Source organism: Mytilus edulis, chromosome 1 (genome assembly GCF_963676685.1).
Source record: "Mytilus edulis chromosome 1, xbMytEdul2.2, whole genome shotgun sequence".
Classification (NCBI taxonomy): Eukaryota; Metazoa; Mollusca; class Bivalvia; order Mytilida; family Mytilidae; genus Mytilus; species Mytilus edulis.
In genome coordinates this window covers 97,469,537-97,491,504 of record NC_092344.1, presented here as the reverse complement: position 1 = coordinate 97,491,504, position 21,968 = coordinate 97,469,537, and the positions used below count along the sequence as shown (strand labels likewise).

Here is a 21,968-nt window from a genome sequence, read left to right as displayed (position 1 = left end):
ACACCAAATGTCCAAATATAGAACAAAACTCAAACACTCCTCTGACCACTGAACCATGAAAATGAGGTCAAGGTTAGATGACACCTGTCAGTTTGACATGTACACCTTACAATCCTTCCATACACTAAATATACTAGATATTTATCAAAGGTACCAGGATTATAATTTAATACACCAGACGTGCGTTTCGTCTACATAAGACTCATCAGTGACGCACAGATCAAAAAAGTTATAAGCCAAACAAGTACAAAGTTGAAGAGCATTGAGGATTCAAAATTCCAAAAAGTTATCCTGTTAGACCTATTGCTTATAGTATCTGAGATATGGACTTGACCACCAAAACTTAACCTTGTTCACTTATCCATGAAATGAGGTCGAGATCAAGTGAAAATTGTCGGATAGACATGAGGACCTTGCAAAGTACACACATACCAAGTATAGTTATTATTTTTCTTAATATAAGAGAGAAATTAACATTACAAAAATTCTGAACTTTTTTTTCAAGTAGTGACACGTGACAAATGGAAACTTTGTAAAATAAGGCATCTATATACAAAGTATGAAGCGTTTCGGTATCAATCTTCTAAATTATTTATTTATAAAGCTTTAAAAAGTAAGTTGATGCCACCGCCACCAGAACACTTTCCCTATGTTGAGCTTTCTGCAACAATAAGAATGAAATTATGATTAAGGGTAAAAGAACATTGTAAACAAATTGGGGAATCCATCTTTGGACACCAAACTGAATAATTATACTCCCATTTCAAAGTATGGGTTGTATGCTGTATTCACATTATCTGACCATTTATTGATCTGTCCATTACTTTCATTTCATATTGCTCTGCTGATGTATAATGAAATGATTTGATATTTGGTCCTGAGCTTTATAATAAGCAGATGTACCTTATAAGTGATTGCCAGATATGGCAGACAGTTTTTTCCTTATTCCCATTTAGCTTGGAATCTTTCATAACATATTAGAGCTGTTCCATAAAAATATTCATGGATCCAAAAATGAACTTTATGCTGGGTCTTCAGTTCTTGTTTGAAAAAAGTTTGAAACTTTATTTTACAAACTGAGCTTTGAATTCTGTTGTCAATGTCTAATACCCCTGTAATGTTAAAACTTTGTACCTCTATTTAGTTCTAACCTTTTAAACATAGAAGCTAAGTCAACATGGATAACTTTTAATATCAGGGGGGAGGAACAAAATTTGTTCTACACCTTTTACTTTAATCACGTCATAATGTTTATCTAATTTGATAGTAAAAAACCCTCACCAGTATATATCAGTCTCAGCATGTGTTTTTATTGATATAAATGACGTCGGTACAAATATGAATGATATCTCCACACATGTCCACAATGCTGTTAAAACTTTTGTATGTCTTCAGAATTATCAATGATATTCTTTATCTCGGTACTTTGTAATTGGACTTGGGATATTGATGTCACAACAATGACGTAATCCAAGAGGTGTGTTGTATCAAGAAAAAAAACTTCCAATTTTTTTTTTTATATTTATCTTCTTTGCTTTTCACACATTTTATATTGATTAATAGTTGGTCTTTAATGCTACTATCAGCACATTGGCTGTATTGTGACATGTAGTTGTTATTGGTGGAGGAAAAACCTTGAGAGAACAAGGGGTCTTCAGCAGGAAAACTGACAATCCTAGCTATATATAGTCAATTCAGACTTTTGTAAGAAGTTTAACAGGCCATTGGTTTTCTCTTTTGAGATGTTTCATATTTTGTCATGATCAGGCATTTTATAGCTGACTTCACTTTTATTGGTTTTTGCTCATTGTTTAAGGCTGTACAGTGACCTATAGTTCTTTGCAACCTCCTCTTTTTATCTCTGGTAGATAGTTATCTCATTGACATTTCATACCATGCACATCTCCATATTTTTATACAAAGATGTACTGTGGAGCTAAAACAATAAAATCAAACACATTTTCACTTCAATGTTATATTTTACAAGAAGCATAAACATTTGGAAGTAACTTCAACAAATATCACATAAATCAAAATTTATAAGTATTCTGGTTTTAACATGGTTGAATTTAACTACATTTACAATCAATATACATAATCTTTTATAAGAAACCCTTTTAACAGTTGTTTTAAGTAAATATTAAATGCTCAACTGCACTAAAAGATTTTATGAACTGTATTTTTAAAAGACAATTACAAGTACATATATTATAAGAATAAATTTAGATAAATTTTGAGGAATTCCGCTCATGTACAGGACTCAGTATATTAAATGGTTATTCAGAATATTATAATGTGTATTATTTAGATAAAAACAATCTTAAGCCTCATTCACCCATCGGGCAACCATCTATAGTGCCAACACAACCTAATTATCACATGTTTTCCAGTGCATAGTGAATGTGACATTTCAAACTATGCACCCTTTGAAAACAGGGCAATTCAGGCAAAAGTTTAAATTATGATATGATCAAAGTGTCGTATATGATGTTTATTTGGCATCAAGCAAAATCCCCTTTACAACTACTGTTTTATTTTCATGTGTACCAATTTTCATGGATTGACGAAAACTTGCCCCGAAAACGCAAGTTTTTGGGGATATTAAATTCCATGTTTTTGACAAAGTCTGCATATTTTCCTTTAGAAAAATTGGAATCCGTTGAACATTTAAATTTGTGGTAATCTTGTATCTACGAAATCCACGAAAATGTGTATCCAACAAATATAAATGAATCCAAAGTATGTTGGTTGGTTGGGATGTTTAATGACCTACCCAGTAACTTTTTGATCAAGTACGACTGAACCAAAAATTTTAAATTACAATAAGTTATATTAGTTGGATTGCACATTTATCCGAACATATTCATCAAATGACTGAATCTCCTTTATTATCTCTATAAGCAGCAAAATTGAATATAATCTGTTTTCATTTATCTTTTTAAAAATCACAGATGTTTTCTATCTACCAACCTCCTGGATTTATAGGATCAATTATATAATTGAATTTAAAAACTATTAAATACTGCTGCCAACTATCACCTCTATAACCCACAAACTTTAATTTATACAATATATACCATCTAAAGCACAAATTTTACATGATATATTCCACTGACATTATAACTAAAAATTAAATACAAATTAGATAGAAGCACAATGCTTTGAATTTTTGAAAGATTTGGTGATAATTAAACATTTGTTGTTTTCAGCATTGCAGGCCACAAACATTAACTTTAACCTGTTGTTGACCCAGAAATCAACTGCAGGGAAGCTTAATCTTAAATTTTGTAAAAAACTGAAACTATAATTTCTTCCTTTAAAGATATGTTGTTATTTCTAATATGATACAAAAAATCAAATGAAAAATCTATATAAAATTAAAGTCTTTTTCAACAGAGTTCTGGTAACTTGTCTTACAAAATGCAATTCAGAATAGATTTTTTTCCTGAGAGCTAATTTGAGAAATAAGATCACAATTAAAAGCTTCAAACAAACTTATATTTTATGTCCCATTCTACACTAAACAAGTATAAATAAACTGTCAAGGTCGTAGATATTGACAGATAATATAGTAAAAATGGACATGAATTTATATTTAGAGATTTTATGTTACAAAAATACAACTGAAAAAATCCTTTCAAAGAAACAATAAAGCAGAAAATTTACAAAAACAAACAAGAGGCTCCAAGCTTCACTCAGCTGGTTTGAGATGGTATGTATGCATGATATTTACTTACAGGTATGTACATGTTCAATTCAGGAAAAACAAGTCTATGTCTAAAGATACAAAAAGTTCTTAACTGGACAAGCTTACTAGCCAAAAACATAAACTGTTTGACCCTTAAAAAAAAAGTTCATATGTCCAAAAAGTTCAGGAATACATTATAAAGATATACCCACAAGCTAATTCCTGCCATGCAGTACATTATTCTGTCAAAGATCAAATTCTTGGCCAAAAAGTATTCAATTTAGAAGTGAAAAAACAAGTTTTACATTGACATATTTTGCCTTACCATATCTTGTATGATAGGTAAACATAAAAAGAAATAATTTGCCCCTTCCATTAAAGGTCAAGGTCATAAATAAAGTCTACAATGATAGTACATGACACACCCTTACATTGCAATTAACCAACATCTTAAGTTCATTCTTTGTTAAAAAGGGCAAGATTCCTTATTGTAAAATATTAATACTTTAATCTAGCAGTTAAAGGTAAAAGGTCAGTGATGAAGGTATGTCATACACCATTTATAGTGATAGATCAATTACTATCAAATTAATCTTGTCTACATCAAAGGGTAACACTATGTGGATTTACTGGTTTATATATCAAAACAGGATAATCTAACCACAAGACAAAAAGGGGAGGGGGGAGGGGGGGGGCAACAAATTAAGGTCTCCTTTCATTTAAGCAGACACAAATATTGATGCCAGAGTATAATGTTTCAGATAAAGTTCCAACTGTGTGAGGTCTGCATACTCAGTCAAGGTCGTTAAAAAACTTCCATCGTCAGATACTGTATACATAAAAATTTGTCAATAATTTTACAGTGAAAGTTTTTTCCATAGAAAATAAAAATAAACAAACAGAACAATATTGATAATCAATGACATACACACACCAGATGTGTTCGACAGACTGCCAATACATCAATACATGTACCAACAATAACAATCAAATATTATCTGTCCATGAAGCTGGGATGATTTTAAATAAAAATGTAGAGTTTATAAAATCATAAGCAACGGTTTTTGATTAGATCAAATATCTGCACAATTAACTGTATATGATGGTGATTAATATGAAGAACTTAATAAATAATACCTAAAAATGTTGAGTTCTTGATCTGACAAAATGGTATCTGATAATGTGACAAAGAACATACATGTAGTTTAAAATATGACATTTGATAAAAATCTGTTTTCAACAGATGATTGTGATACTTTGTTATCGTAAACCTACCGGCCAGTAGTGGTTAAAATTAAACACCAGAAGATTTAAATAAAAGTTAATAGACTAAGATGGACACCAAAAAATGGCAATAAACATGTGGTTATATGATGTTGACATGTAAATGTAAATTTATAAATAATTATGTGCATTTATTGGTTCAAATATTGAACAATTTACTCATAATTTTACTAATGAATTTATGTGATTTCTGATAATCTAGCATTTTAATGATATCAGAGTTTTAAAACCTGCCATTAATGTGTTGCTTATAATTTACTCTGTCACATTTTTTACAATTATCATGATTATTGTACATCTTGAAAATTTGTGAATTTACATTATCTTTTTAAATATACTTTTCTCGAAGAATTGTCAATTACACATTATATTATTAACAAATATATATATAAATATGCACAAACTAATTGAAGAAATTAATATATATGAACATACAACTTTGTCATTCCATCATTCTAAATAAATTATACATTTTTACTCCTATCTAAGCTAATAATACTGTTCAGAAAGTCAAAAATTTCATAATAAATTACTCCCTTATTTTCAAATATAGCTAGTTATCTATAGATATTAAGCAATTATTTTTCGTGTAAAACTTTGAACAATGATGACCAATTTGTTTGATTGATTGCAGCCTGCCCTACACCCAGTGGCACACTTGTGCTGAAGTTATTTATAAAGAAAAGACAAATTTGTATAATACTTAGGCCGAGTTTGAGCCAACATCTTATGGATTATGGATTGTGTCTTTTAAGGACTTGCTAGGAACTTGAGATACCAGAGTACCCTCCATATATAGAATGCACTTACAATTGGATCTATTATAGAAACTGAGACAGAAATTTGCATGTTTTCTTTATGGACCCAGTCCACTCTGATATCCCAATCAAATGTCAATAAACTTTGAAAGTACGTCCAGAGTCCAATGACACTTTCAAAGTAAGGTCAAAGTTTAATGACACATGTCAAGTATGATCTCATTATAGATAATTCTTCAACAAAATTTGTTAACAGATATCTGGTCTTAAAAATTAAAATTAAATAAATAAAGTTTGAAAATGAAAGACCAACATATATACTTCTTATATACATTAACAAGCACAACCAATGAAATGGCATGCATATTATTGCGAACCCTATCGTAGTTTTCCATAGATTCACCTGCAAGTTACCTGTCCATTTAAACTTTTGGCAGTTCTATTGTCCCATCTAACAAATACAACAGGTATTGTTCTCTGTGTAGTTTATTCACTCAGACCTTTAAATTTCTTCTAGGAGAAATATATCACTCATTGATTAATCTACCTGAGTAAAAAATTGAACTGTCAATGAAGAAAAAATACTTATACCAATACTATGTAAGGACTCACAAAACTGCATGTGGTGTTGTATTTATTCGATACCTGGAGTAACTCGTTTTTAATGTGTTCAATATTACATTTGTAATACTGATTCAAAAATTAAAAGTTGATTTCTGATCAAATATTCAATATTTTTGTGTGTTTGATAAATAAAAAATTGAATATTATTATTTTTAAATTAAGGTCTTCATAAACATAAGTCTATAAATGAACAACAACAAAAACATGTAAATTCATTGGAAAATACTAAAAAATGTGTCTGAAATAAACTTTTTAGTATTAAACCAGATTTTATATTGAACAGATTGAAAATATATTAATGATAATATTGAATAAATACAATATTGCATACAGTTTATGTGAGTTATTAGAAGTATTTCAATAAAAAAGAAGATAATTTTTTGGTCAGGTAAATTAATCAATGAGTGATATATTTCTCCTAGAAGAAATTTAAAGGTCCCAGTGAATAAACTACACAGAGAACAATACCTCTTGTATTTGTTAGATGGGACAATAGGACTTACAAAAGTTTAAATGGACAGGTAACTTGCAGGTGAATCTATGGAAAACTAAGATAGGGTTCGCAATAACATGGCATGGTAAAATTATTTGCCAGGACCTAGTCCTGAATATTTCACATGAAGTATGAAAAGAGGTCAAGAGTGAAGACCATATTATCTTGGTCAGACTGTCATATCTATACATTTTACTACACATAAAATGTGTTGGCTTAGTCACTTGTTTTGCAGCTACTTAGGAACAGATAAATAAACCAACTAAAACCAAATGAAAATGATACATTGAAAATAGGTTAGGTGATAATGACACATTTTGAAACAGAAAGTCAGAGAGATTAAATTAATTCAGTTGTTGTTGCTAGGTTCAAATATAAAAAAAAAGAGAAAAGAATCATTGAAAATTGAAAAATGATGAAAATTATTACACTGGTAAGCTATGAAAACATAAGAGATCAGCACCAAATTTTTGCAAAAACAATTATAATATGCATAAATTGTACAACTGCAGCTATTGAACAACACATAAGGCATTTACACACTTTCTTGTATTTTTTTCTGCTGACTTTGAAGATAATCAGCGTACAGGATTCTTGCCTGATGAAGGACTTTGTGGACATCATGTTTTCGTACCATTTTGTCAAACAACATTGCCATCTCATCATATTCTAAATGGTTCTGTATAACTACATCCCGGTGTTGTAGAAGTAGCGTGAGACAAATGAACATCAGGAATGGATTCCCACTACCAAACTCTTCAGGGGGAGGTAACTCCAACAAATTATCGTTCGTTATTACCTCAATTGAAGACAGAGCCGAGTTCATACCAGAGTCATCTTGCAGTGAATCACTGAAGCCATTTTTGGAATGATAATTTTCACTACCTTTTGAAGAAACACTATTTGACCTGTTGTCTGCAGCAAGTTTTGAATTAGAAGTTTTTGAGACTGCATCAGATTGCTTTTTTAATGGTGATACCATAATTCTCTTTTTAACATTGTCAAAGAATGATCCTTTAGTTGGGGGAGGGGTTGGTTTGGGTGCTTCAGGTTCCTCACTAGATTCTAGAGAAATATAAAACTGACTTTGTCCATGTCCACTGTCGTTCTCACAATTACTATCCTGACTGTTGTTATGTTCATCATGATCCTCCGTTTCATGATTTATTTCAACTTTTAAGTCTTCTTCATCAAACTCATTGTTTCTTTGTAGATTAAAATCTTCAGAAATAACATGGTCATCACAAAAATTACTTTTACCATTTTCTGTTTCCAAAGATTTTTCACCAACCATAGAATTAACAGTATTCTCTACTGAATTATTTTCATCTTCCTCATCTACAGTTTCAACTGTAGAATACGTTCTCTCTATATCCATGCTTTTATACCCATGAATAGGACAGGTTTCTTTGAGAGAATTGTCAATAGAAGAAGACTTGAGTATGATAGATTTTGTCATTAATTCATCATTAACTGAAGGATAGTCTTGAGACAGCATTTTTTCCTCTAATGGTGAGTTGTCATCTGCTGACAAATTGTTATTTACACTGGTACCAACACTGATCTGACTAGCATTAGTTATGTCCTTAACTTTAGAAGAATGAATATGAATACGCCTAGCCAATAACTGTGCATAAATGTTTTGTTTTGATGTAAAGGAAGGAGAAGTTGGAGGCATGGATAGAAAATCTGGACGATAATCTGGATCGGCTAGCGCGAGTTCAAGATCTGGAGGACTTGGTGGTAATGTGCTCCACATCACTTCCAACATATACAAGGAATCTTCAAATGGGAATTCTCTTTTACATTCTAAAAGTAACCATCGGTAACAGAAAAACATGTCTGAAGCATTCACATTTTTAAGATATTCGTAAAACACAGGGTCATGAATTCTGATCAAATCTTGAAGGTGTTGAAATTTGGTTTCAATAGCATTGCCATTAAACAAGAAATTTGTTCGTAATCTGTTCATCAATGCACAAAAACATAAATAAGCTTGAGCTTCATCTTTTTGTATGACAAGAAGAGGGGAAGCAACATCGCTCATTCCTTGACAGTATGATACCTCAGGATGCGTCACAGCATAAGTTACTAAAACATGAAATAAAGTGATCAGATTTTTGTTGTCATCACTTCCTGAATAAAACTTATGAGTTCTGTCAGTTCTTAAAACATCTTTTTTTACCATTGTTGCTACATGTTTTATTTCCTCTGATAATGAACCATTTTTGAAATGCTCTTTCCAATGATCACGTAATTTGTAGTATTCATTTTCCTTAGTTTTCATATAATCAAATCTCTCTTTACCAGAAAGTCCAGCTGGAAAAATGTTTAAAAGATGTCTCCACACAACCCTTCTTAAAGAGGCTTCTATTCCACCTTGATAAATACTTAGTCTCAGTTCTTCAGGTTTTACCATATGACCAGATGAATCTAGATAATTTCTGAACTCCAAATCTGTTACGGGAGACTTGCTTGGTTTGTACTTGGATTCTTCCTCACCTTTGAAACCTAAAAAATATAAAATGAAGGTAAAAGCAATCCCTAAACAACAGTTATATCTTTTAACAGTGATTTTTGGCCCAGCCTACCATCGTAGAGGGACATCATGTTTTCTGGTCTGTTTTCCTGTAATTTTGGGAGATCCTGAAATACAAATATCCTTTCCACTGTACAAGGTCCAAAATTTCATCAGACATATACAGTAGCATGATACATTGTAAACCTGGGTTATAAATTAAGCTGGCAAGCGGTAAGGATTATGAAGACTTTTCTTCTTTGCTAACAAATTTACAAGCATACTCTAAGGGTACAGTAAACTCACTTACTTTATAAGCGTAATTTCACAATTTGAGTGTCAGGGGTGATAATTTTCCCCTATATACATGTAAATATTAACAATTTGCCTTTGAAACATGGGCAAAAGACATAATTTATAGCTCCTTGTCTTTTTTGAATATTTATTGCATCCTTGGCTTTCAAATATTTTTAGTGTGTCTAAATCAACCAGAACTAATAGTCTAAGAAAAACTTTGGACTTTAAATGATGAAAATTATAGTACTTTATTTCATTCTGATTGTGACTATGCATACCAAATTTGATGTAACTTATCATGGCAATATGTTTGTATCTGACTAACAAGCTTAATGTTACAAATGAACAAAATGAGACCACTCAATCACGAGTTCATCTTCTTCTAAAACTTCACCATGAACAGATGATAATGAAAAACTAAAGTTAAATCTACACAAATGCACTATCCATAAACATGATGAATGAATAGCATATACCTACCCATTACTTTCTGCATTGACCTTGAAACAGTTTTACCCACTTGACTGGTCAAGGTGCCAAGAAGAGAGCCACCATCTAGATAGCCCTGTGCCCTTTGTTGTGGAAAATCAACAGGTCCAATTATATCCCAGTCATCTAAACCTATAAAATAAAGGTCAAATAAATTATACACATAGCAATTAAAATCTGTATTTGTTTCTAGCTTACACAATCAACATATTTGTGTTTCCTTTAGTTACATAAACACTCATTACACAGTACAGCTACATGTATCTGAACAATCATTTATAACAACATTCAAAGATATTTATTTAGAAAATTGTAATTTCATACACAAATTATCAAGAAATAGAAGTGCACACACTATAATGTCTTGCCTGATTTGCCCATCATGATTAAAATTATGTTGAAATCTTGTTTTCCTAAAACTACAACTATGACCTATAGTTGATAACCTTCTACATCATTTTGTCCATGGTGGAGAGTTGACCTTTTGGCACTCATATCACATATTCTTATTTTTATATCACATAAACTAAACATTGTCAATAATCCATTTTGCAATACAAATGAGGTAAAGTTCAGATGAACCATGCCAGATGGACACGTACACCAACTATAGTTGACCAATTGCATATACATGTGTAACATTTTGGCAGCTATCTCAGTAACAGACATAGCCACAAAAATTCAACATTGAATGAAAATGAGATCAAGGTCAATTTGTCAATAAGACCTTGCTACAGTCAAGTACACATTACATACATTACCTATTCAAAATATAGATGCCAGTTTACTTATAGTGTCTGAGGAACAGTAAATTTAACATTTAATGATTGAACAATAAAAATTAGTTCAAGGTCAGATGTCTTGCCAGATACACATTCAGCACACTTTACTATTGTTCAAAATCACATATCCCTATATATGAACAGTAAACAACCTAAAATTTCAAATTTCAATACCATATCAAATTGAAGATTTAGGAGGAATATATTTCTTATATCTCACATACATGGACATTTGTTGAAAGAGTGACAATGAAAACAAAATGGTGTTTCAAATACGATATATAAAGTATTGTTTACGGAACTAACCATCATCAAAAGGTTTGAGGTCCACTTTAATCTGGAGACAAGGGTCAGAGGCACTCTGGAAGGCAGCATCCATATCCCAATCAGATAACATACTCAGGTAGATCTCTTGTCCTTCATCATCTCTGGCCAGGTAACTCAAGGTAAAGTCACTAAAAACCATAAACAGTCAATACAGCATTATCAGTCACCAATTGATGAGAGTACTAGTACTTCTATGATACAACAGTGTAAATTTATTCACGGTAGCAACAGAAGGGAGTTAAAAGGACACACTAACATCCATGCATTGTATAAATGTTTGATCAAATGATGGAATTTGTTAAACTCTCCTCTCCTTTTATTCAGGATTCAGGTCTACACCCTTGACAATATAAAACAATCAAGGATACAACATAGTATATATTTCAATCAAACTTATCTGAAGAACTTAGAACAGTAAAGTGACATTGATACTGGTTATCTTTATCCTTGATCTTTAAAGAGATAAAGAATAAAAAAAAATCTACATAACACACCACTTGAAATTCAAATAAATGGGAAATGTGTCCATGGGACTAAAATGCCCCGAATAGCAATATATAATGTTATAAACGGACATAACTCATGAACTGTAAAAGTGACACTACCCAAATTTGTACTTGATCTGAGTTTTGTGGTAATAAGCATAATACATATGTTACACAGCATTCATTTGGTTGGGGCAAACTTAAGTAAGAGAACGGAATCCAAACATTCAGCACTTTTTCCATTTGTAAAGGGGCTTACCCTAGAACAGTAAAAATGATGTCATCAAAAATTCTAAATAGACCTGTGTTTTGTTGTAATAAGCATTATGTATAATTATCATAACATTTGCCTTTTTGGTTGAGCAATTTTGAGATGTACGGAGAGTATGGACATACATGTACTGTAGGACAAGGGTAAAACTGAATTCCCTCTCCGCTACGGTAGGGGCATAAGTACTGTAAATTCATTACTATTCATCATGTGTAATTCTTGTGGATATTATGAGTGTTGGCACATGGTGAACCATAAATTTAAATGTTCATTTTTTTTAGGACAAATATTGGTACAACATATTATTAATAGCTTTGTCTGTAGCACTTTGGGAAAATTTCATCATGTCATTTCAAATATAAGTGGTCACTACCTGTTTGTGGATTAAAAAAGTACAATTGATATGGAGATATGGGCTGTTATACACTACATATCTATAGTTAAATATTACTGTATTTACCCTTTAATGCTGAATGCACTTGCTACAATGTGCTGTAACATCTCAAATGATGTTATCTGAGGATCCAGAGAAAACTTCTTGCATTCTGGCTGCATGAACCCATCATGTTTCTGAAAAGATAAGTACATGTGTCTATAGAAATAAGGTAGATAGTAACTTAAGTATATCTTAATGCAAGCTGAATAAAAGTTGTTTTTTGAGTGATAATAAGGTTTGAGTCTGTCCTAATTTTGGGACAGCCATTTAGTCTGAAACTCCATAAGACCAACACTTCAATTTTAAATTACCTTGAAATACCCTTTCATCATGTTTATGTGTTCCCCTTTCACATATTACTTTGTCTATGTCATTGGACAAATCTAGCAAAAAATAAAAATAAGGTCCTGGATCTAAGCATGTGAATTTTGGCCGTTACTTGACTATATAACATTCAGATTTTATGGATGTTAATCCAAATCTTTAAATACGAGTATGCTTTTAGAAAATTTAAATTTTCAGCTCTAGTAGAGTTTAAGTTTATTTCAGATTTTCACTCCATGCATGAGTGAAAGAAATTGGCCCTATCTACACAAATGATCTATTTGCACATGATGTACTAACAAAAAAGTACTTTCATACTTATAATATACCTATAGTTATTTCTGAAATGTAAATTATACTGATAAATATTTCTCTCTACATCCTTCCTCCTTTACATACAATAACTTTTTAAATGGTTATTCCTATTTTTACATATGCAAATTAAATTTGTACATTTACTAGGTACTTGAAAAATTTAAATTGTTTAAAAAGGTTATTAACTCTGCACTCCAAATGCAAGAAAATTATGTGTGTCTAAATCTAATCAGATAAATCTGTTTATCAACTTGTCTACTTTTCAAGTTCAAATTTACACTGAAGATGAATATAAATATCATAGTGAAATTTTGAAGGTCAGGCTATTGCAACATTTTTGAGAATTTGAATAAGCAGATAATTTTTCAAGATATGACGATAGTACACTTCTGTTTCCATTTTTAAAGATTGATTGATAGACATTTATCATTAAATCCATATAGACAATATTTTTTTCTTATATTTTAACACCCCCCCCCCCCAAAAAAAAACAAAAACTTTAAAACACAAGGAAAAGATACTTATTTAGAGGCAATAAAAAATGTAAACAGAAAGACACACAAATTAAACCAATAGAAAACCTAAATAGACAGCAAAAGTTCACAAAAATGTATGCCTGTTATTTTAATTCAATATTTACTGCTACAAATCGTTGATGGTGGTGTTCCAAACTCACTACTTTTACATATATATAGATTTATATCATAATAATGAAGAAAAAAAAACATTCCTAGGTGAATAAAAATATGCTTTCTGAATAAATTTTAAAAAAAAATTGTGAACATTTATTTTGTTCACATTTTTTCAGGAAATAAATGAACATTTACGATGAAAAATTATAATGAGAGTTCAGTATTTTTTTGTTTGTGCTTCAAACGACATTTATCTTCTGTCTGTAAGACACATATGATGCCAAGTGGTTCTTGATTAATACAGAGGAAAAATAATGATTCTGATGTTATGCACATGCAAACATACATGTACAGTGTTCTCCCCAGAATTTTATAATACATGTAGCACCATGGAAATTTACATTGCACTGGTTTCCCAAAAAATATAGCACCATAGCCCCTATACATTCAAGTATATAAAATCATACAAGATAGCACAATGGTAAAAATATTTACCATTGTGCTATCTTGTATGACCGGTACCATGGTGCTTTAAGGCCCTGGGGAGAATACAACACATATATTATATGTGTACAAACATTCTACAAAATAAATGTTTGCTAAAAAATGAAAACTGCAGAAGTTACTGGACAAAAAATGCACCATATGTTAAATTTAGTAAAAAAGCTCTCATTCTATAAATAATTCTTTAAAAGTTGTAATCTTACAAGGAAGAGGTGTAACCTGTAGTCTCCAGTCGTAATACAATCTTAAAATCAAGTCCTAAAAAATACTTATCATTTGTTATTATCAAATAACATACCTTCTCAGTTTCTAATAGTACTGAACAAAATTTCCTCTGTTTAAAAGAGTCCTTTATAGTCAATAAAAACATTGTTTTAGAATTCAATCCACTGCTAGTTATATATGTTGGTTATATTTTACTACCCAGTCTAATTATCTAATGAATCAGATTTAATTTTTATTTCTAGAATAAAATTGGATAACTACTTCTATATTATCCCCACTTGAACTCCCAACTTTGTCATGTTATATAAAATTTTATTTTAGAAATCCCATTTAACCAACATGACGATAATGGCATCATGAATTTTCAATACAATGTGAATAATTTTTCTTCACTTATGATCCTAATTAATGTTTATATAGCTCCCTAACCAATGCAATCAGGGACCTTGATAAAATGAGAGATTAAGTATACTTTTAACTTATATAATCTTGTTGATCAGCTATTATTTTGTTGTTAGTCCCTAGTAAATATAATTGAGATTAGCTTCAAGGTCTTCGACTTAAAGGTTATTAGCATATCCATTTTATGATAATGGGTTAATGCACTTAAAATATAAACTGACGAAAAAGATGACAATTCAGCATTTTGACATTTGTCATAAATATATGATATTATATAATATTAAATAACCTTACTTTAATTCAAAATTATAACATGCAATTAAAAAAAAACAATGCACACTGCAATATGCCCATTGTTTTCACAAGGATTTGTATAGTAAGTCTTACTATACAAATCCTTGGTTTTCATAATCAGAAACTGGAAATAGAATTTAAATTTGTCATGTTCATTTATTTTTTTCATTTCGAATTCTTATATTTTTCCATGATTCTGAAAGATTCTTAAGTCACAAACATTACACCAACAAATAGGAATTATAAATTCTTAAGTCACAAACATTACACCAACAAATAGGAATTATAAATTCTTATATCAAACTAATGTAAGTGATGCAAAAAAAAATTCAAACCATATATACTAAAACCAAATTCAATGTAGGAAAAACTTTCATTTACTACATTAACATAAATTTGTATATATCATGTACATGTATATACATTGTATGTGTACATATATTAGATATATAGCAAACAGCAATTTACATATTGCAGATTTGCCTCATTTTTGGAAGAGATTTTTAACTTTATGTACATAAAATACTACATATATATATATTTATCATATACTTAGACTAAATAACATATAAATTTTACCGTATGATAATAGCATTAAATTGACGTAAATTCCATATTTTTCGAATTGGTGCTTAGCGGGCTGATATGAAAAGTTTATCACATGCTTCAATTGTTATCATATGCCTTTCCGTAACGTTATCACATGGCATTCCGGTAATACTCGGCCAATTCCGGAAAATACACCTCAATGCTACGTTTTCAGTGAAAAACATTACAAAGTAGTGTACAAAATAATTATTTGAATACTGGAAAGTATATTGTTTAAAATAATTAAAAAAATAAAACAAAAAACAAAAAAACAAACAAATTATTTAATAAATGCATTTTTTAAGTTTTTCTGAAACATAATTTAGAAAGTTTCTTTAAAAAGTTGACTTTTCCAAACAATGATCATTAGGTATATTTTTGAATTATTTTGTTTCCGATTCGTCCATATTAAAATGGTTTTTTTTCTCTCTCTCTGAGGCATATGATAGAAAGGTTTCATATTTAATGTTTCAAATTTTGGGCCCGACGGCCGTGAACTTTTTTACTCTTTAAACTTCGGGAACCACGTAAAAGGATCAATACATGAATCTGTTATTTTTCTCTACTGTTGAAGCATATGATAAAAAGATCATAACATGTCATTTTTCATATCGCATGAATTATCAGCCCTCGGTTAATATCAGCCCTCGAGCCGTGCGGCTCTTGGGCTGATATTGAACCTAGGGCTGATAATACATGCGATATGAAAAATGACATGTAATAATCTGATAATATCATACAATGTACATATATTTCATGAGATATACTTGTATTTGGGTTTATGGTTACATATTAAGGAAGGCGGAGGTATGATACCCACCATTATTTGCCCAGTAAATTGCCAAAAATAGTAAAATTATTCAAGTCTTTCAAAATTATGTATTTTATTAATTATTGATAAATGAACAGGTTTATATGACGGACACTTCAGTGCAGAAAGGTCTCTTTTTATGTCAGTATGTTTGACCTTCAATGACAATTTTAGGCATAGTTTTCAGACAAAACAGATACATAAATGTGTGAGTCATAGATTTACTCAAAGGGATACTTTACACACATTATCTTTGTAAAATACATAGTGTAGCAATATATCATTTTGAGTAAATACTTGGCCTATATTAATGACAGGTTCTCAAAATGAGGCTATTTTGACAGTTTTTTGCAGGTTTTTTTTTTAAACTAATTTAAAGAGTTATGAAGCCCTGATACAAACATGCGAGACAATATAAATTCTGACCGACTAATGTTCAGGGGAAATAATTTCAAGGATTAAATTTTCTGCTCTCCCTTGACACCATTTGCCAGTATGGTCTTGAAAAAACGATGATTGTCCTTTGTAAGGAGACCATAAATGGCTGACCCGTGTTAAGAGAGAGCCATATCTCTTGTAGGTAAAGAACACCTGTGTAGATTTTGAAAGAGAGCAGGCTAATGCCGCTACAAGGCAGCACTTGCACCCACAAGGTGAAAATGGAATAATATAATTACAAGAACTAGTTTCTCAATCTACTATAAATAAATATCTGAAGGATGTTAGTGGTAGATGTAGAATACTTTTGATTTTCAAATTCAAGAGGCTGAAAAGTATCCTCATCATTGTTGGTCTAAGATCTTGGTTTTGTAGGGGAATTCTGTTTACACTGTGATGCATTGTCTTTATGTTGAATCCAACTTTAAACCATAATTAAATTGTATATTCTTTGGAGATAATAAGGACAAAATGTTTCATCTTTCTTTACAAAATGTAGATTCTTTTTTGGATGCAGACAAGGTATCTCTCTTTGTTTTTATTAACTATGCAGTAATAATGTTAATTACATTAAGTAATGTATATCACTGCATCATTACTGGTAAAAATTTGAGTTATAAATAATGTGTTTGCAAACATTCTGTGACCCATATATATTACCTATTGAGATAGGGAGATGGACACATATTCAGAGAAATAGACGAACTTGTAAATTGTGCAACTCAAAAGATCTGGGAGATAACTTTCATTATATGAGGACGAAGTCCCTTATTACAGTAGAAAAATCAATAAAAAAAAAATTAAAAAATCGGGAAAACTTCCTGAATTTTTCATTGTACTAATGAACTCAAAATCGTTCAAATTTTTTTTGTCGCTTTTTTTAATTCCCACATTTGCGCAGAACGCAAAAATCTACTTCCTTCTTCCAATCTCGTTGCCGTGAGACTTTTAGTAGTCTAGAAAAATATAGGAACTCAAGGAACATAATACCAATATTTCATTTTTAATAATTCTTTGTCTTTGATCATGTTGATATGAATTAACGTTACCTGATACATTGCATTTCTTTTTTTACCGTTTACATTGAACATGACATCATAACCTGAATAACGTCACAAGTAAAATCCCTAACAACAGAACCAAAATCGGAAAAGTTAATGTATTTCCATTTCTTTTTTTTTAACAAATACAATGTATGTAAGTTACAAAAAAAATAATTCATACAGACTTCGTCCCCATTCACAGGTAATGCCTGCCTCATATTATTATGAAGTGTAAATTAAAGAGATGTCAGTATAAAGTCAAAGAAACACATGTATTGATAAAAAAAAATATGTTAATTGTCAAAGTATATTGATGTTTAAGAATTTATAAATTTAAACAAAAAATCAAAATTGAGAAAGCTGTGTACTTTCATTAGATTTATAAATTCCCAAGTGTGCCTTCTTGGCTAAATGCTATCAGTATAATTGTAAATAGTGTACATATTTTTCTCTGTGTAACTGTATTCATGTCTGTATTTATTGATGTCATGTACAAAAATGTACATGTAGTGTCTGTATACCATTATAATTGCAAAGGTTTGACAGATTAAAGATACACAGACATGCACCCAATATCTTTTTAATTTATGAATAAAAAATATAAAAACAATTCAAGAATAAATATATTATATGAAACAAAAACATAGTACAAGGAAAATGCTACCTGAAACTCAGTGAAAACATTCCTTTGTTAACACAGTTTTACATTTAAAATGTTTGACTTTATAAATAATTTGTGCAAGACAAGTATTTGTATAGAATGAAGGCCATATTAATACTATCCGAATCTTGTCCAAAACAAACTGTTCCAGGTGTTGTTGTAAATCCTTTGGGCAATAAATTACCAACATAATTTGTTGTTGGTGTTATATTTCATGTATGATACTCGATACTTCTACCTCTGAGTAACAACTATGATCAGGCTGACTTTTTTCAATTATGAGTATGTGCAGTTGATCTAATACAAGAGAGTCTGAGGGTATACATTTATTGGGATTCTGAGTAGATGCATATGATACTGATAGTGTTCTGTGCATCATCAGCAACTGGTTGCAAAATGGCTAGGACTGTGGGTAAGGTCTAAAGAACAATGTCAATTCAATACCTTTATTTTTACTCGAATGACCTCTCTACGTTCTGTAATTCCATAAAACCCTGACATATTGACAAGTAACTATCACGTCAGTGTTGTCATCTGTTCGAACAGTAGCTCCAGCTGATTAACGTCACCCATCAGATACCGGAAGTCACAATAATTATTCCAGGTTGACATTGAGTTTTCCTTGAAAGGGTAAATCTGTTTTTACAGTGTAAAATATAGACCAAAAATAATAATTTGAAAAAACATCAATATACTAAATATACCCAAATCACATGTTGTAACACAATATCAACAGTATATTTCACTTAAGTATGCATGATAGGACAATAAGTTACCTATTTTATGGCCTGTATTCCCTACTACTTAAATGAAATAATCCAATAGACTGGTTCAAAATATCAATAAGGTACCAGGTGAATTAAATACAGAGGGTCTATTCGGATGAACCAAGGATTTGTATAGACTATACAAATCCTTGGATGAACCGAGGTTTACAGACGTTCTAACGGCAAATATAAATTGCCCAGTGGCGGATCCAAAAGGGGGGGGGTCCGGGAGTTGGAACCCCCTTTTTTTGACGATCAATGCATTTGAATGGGAGCCGATATAGTTGGACCCCCCCTTTTACTATGGGTTGGGAATCCCCCCTTTTTAAAATGGCTGGATCCGTCCCTGCTGCCACACCCGACTCAATATCTGATCATATATATATATATATTAAATCATAATAATTTAATCAACAAACGCATGTTAATATCATCAACAGTAATATTAGATTAGCTCAATAAGTAATCAATTATTTTTTTTAAATCCGTAAATTGACGTTATCATAAGCAAGGAATAGTATATTTACAATTCCTTGTCATTTGTAAGGCCTATAGATCTCTATAACAAGAAATAGAAACTATGGAAACCAGTTTGCTTTAGCCAGTTTTAAACTAAGATCCTTTCAAAATAGGTTCAAATTTAGAACAGTTAATTTAACAAAATATAACATGAATAATATAAGACAAAAGAATATTCATGATAAAAATCATTGAGCACATACAAGTACATTTTCAAAGTAGGGGTTAATTGTTGTGTAAACTTGATCCACTTCCTCACAACTAAGACAATATGTCACAGGTACTAAATGAGAGTTTGAAAAGAAAATATATCTACTGTATACGCGAACAGGGATGAATGTGCTTTTCGATCAGCAGGGTAATAAGGAAGGAGGACTGATATGAAGAAAAATTTGGTATCTTTCTAGATAAATATTGCCAGAACGGCTTCGAGCGGGATTCCGTCTTTGGGAACGGCTCACAATGCGGGGTATACTAGCTCTTTATTCACACACAAGTCGGCAGTTCAATACAGTAAACATAAACAAATTGGTAAAATCCAAATTCATTTAATAAAGTCCAAATATATAATAACAGTGTTACAAATTAGATATTTTCAACCAAAAACAATCTATGACGATGGAAAGTCCGAACGCAGTTCATGTGCTCTCGTTGGCATATCCAAATACAAATTTATCTTTCTTTAAATACCAAATAAAGTTGCTATTACAACACAGTTTGTAATGGTCATTTCGTCAACAGAAATTAGATAACAGATTGATTACGTTTATCCATGGAAGTAATATTCAACATTACTTCCATGGTTTATCAAAGAGAGTTACGATAGGTGATCAATCTATCGGTGAATTAAATTATGTGTGTATTTGATATGACCGTATAAAAGTTGCATAACGAACTTGTTAGATGTTTGCATTAGCTTACAGTTTAAAGGGTTATTGACAAATAGAAATTTATAATCTTACATGTTTCAGATGTAAACAAATATTTCGGACATGTTAATTCATAGCGACTTTCGAGATCATTCTTAGTATTGAATAAATTAAATATGCATGCTGTAAACGAAATGTACATACAAGAAATCAGAGACATATATACATTATTATATATGTGTATATATGTCTCTGGTTTGATATATAAAATTTAGTACCAAAATAATGTGTGACACTGATATCGAACAGATATATACTCATCAGAGGCAGTGCGATCGCTAAATTATACTGTTATAGAGGCTGAGAAATCTCAGCTTCGATCATCGGCTAACTATATATATAGAGAGAGAGAGCTGCCTCGCTCTCCTTTTCCGCGATGACAATACTTAAAAAAAAACCCACACTAATCTTGTAACGTGGAATGATCTGAAATGAAATATTCAATTTGTAGGTACAAACTGAGGGAATGCATTTTTTTCAAACAAACACTGGAACAGGTCAAGCTTACGGTAGAACTAATTCAAATGTTTGGTTAATAAACATTCAGGACTAACTCACACACAAAATAAAATTTCCAACCATGCACTCGAAATTTTCAATAAAGAAAATCGGATAATTACATAAATATGATTGACGTAATTAAGATTCCCGTAAAATTTGCGCATTGTCTTGGATTAAACCACTACAGAACACATATTCTCTAGATCTAGAAGACACTTTCATGGGACAAGGGAACTAACCGGCATATTTAAACTTTATAAAAACTGATATCATGAATACTTGTTCATAAAAACAACGTAATCACAGGATCGTCATGAGGAAACACTTATGACAAATTATCACTCACAATGTACTTACTATGCACTTGACGATCCATCGTCTATATCTAAAAGCAATGACAGAAACCCATTTAAACAGCACTACACGTTTAACGGTGGCATTTTTACGTACAAATACAAACATGTATTTATTGTCACCAATACTCTGATGTGTCTGTGCCTCAGCTTACATTTGACCTGTTTCTGAAGATACCAGATTATTCGTCTGAGATCTTACAAGTGATA

At 31.0% G+C, this 21,968-nt stretch overlaps 1 protein-coding gene across 1 annotated transcript; it reads right to left on the bottom strand.

Moving 5' to 3' along the window:
- Window positions 1-1,959: 1,959 nt before the first annotated feature.
- LOC139496248 (TBC1 domain family member 25-like) lies at window positions 1,960-19,428 on the bottom strand. The gene is made up of 6 exons (XM_071284745.1): window positions 19,134-19,428; window positions 12,477-12,586; window positions 11,240-11,388; window positions 10,143-10,283; window positions 6,925-9,358; window positions 1,960-6,108 (listed from the first exon to the last, which is right to left on the bottom strand). The coding sequence occupies exons 1-5, from the start codon at window positions 19,188-19,190 to the stop codon at window positions 7,383-7,385; spliced, it is 2,433 nt and encodes an 810-aa protein (XP_071140846.1). The 5' UTR covers window positions 19,191-19,428; the 3' UTR covers window positions 1,960-6,108; window positions 6,925-7,382.
- Between the last annotated feature and the right edge of the window lie 2,540 nt (window positions 19,429-21,968).

Excerpts from the sequence above, each read along its gene's own strand:
- LOC139496248 (XM_071284745.1), bottom strand. The coding sequence starts at position 19,190 with ATGTCAGGGTTTTATGGAATTACAGAACGTAGAGAGGTCATTCGAGTA. Across the intron at positions 12,587-19,133 it reads TCATTCGAGTAAAAATAAAG|AAACATGATGGGTTCATGCA; the intron begins GTATTGAATTGA and ends TTATCTTTTCAG. Across the intron at positions 9,359-10,142 it reads GTCAATGCAGAAAGTAATGG|GTTTCAAAGGTGAGGAAGAA; the intron begins GTAGGTATATGC and ends TATATTTTTTAG.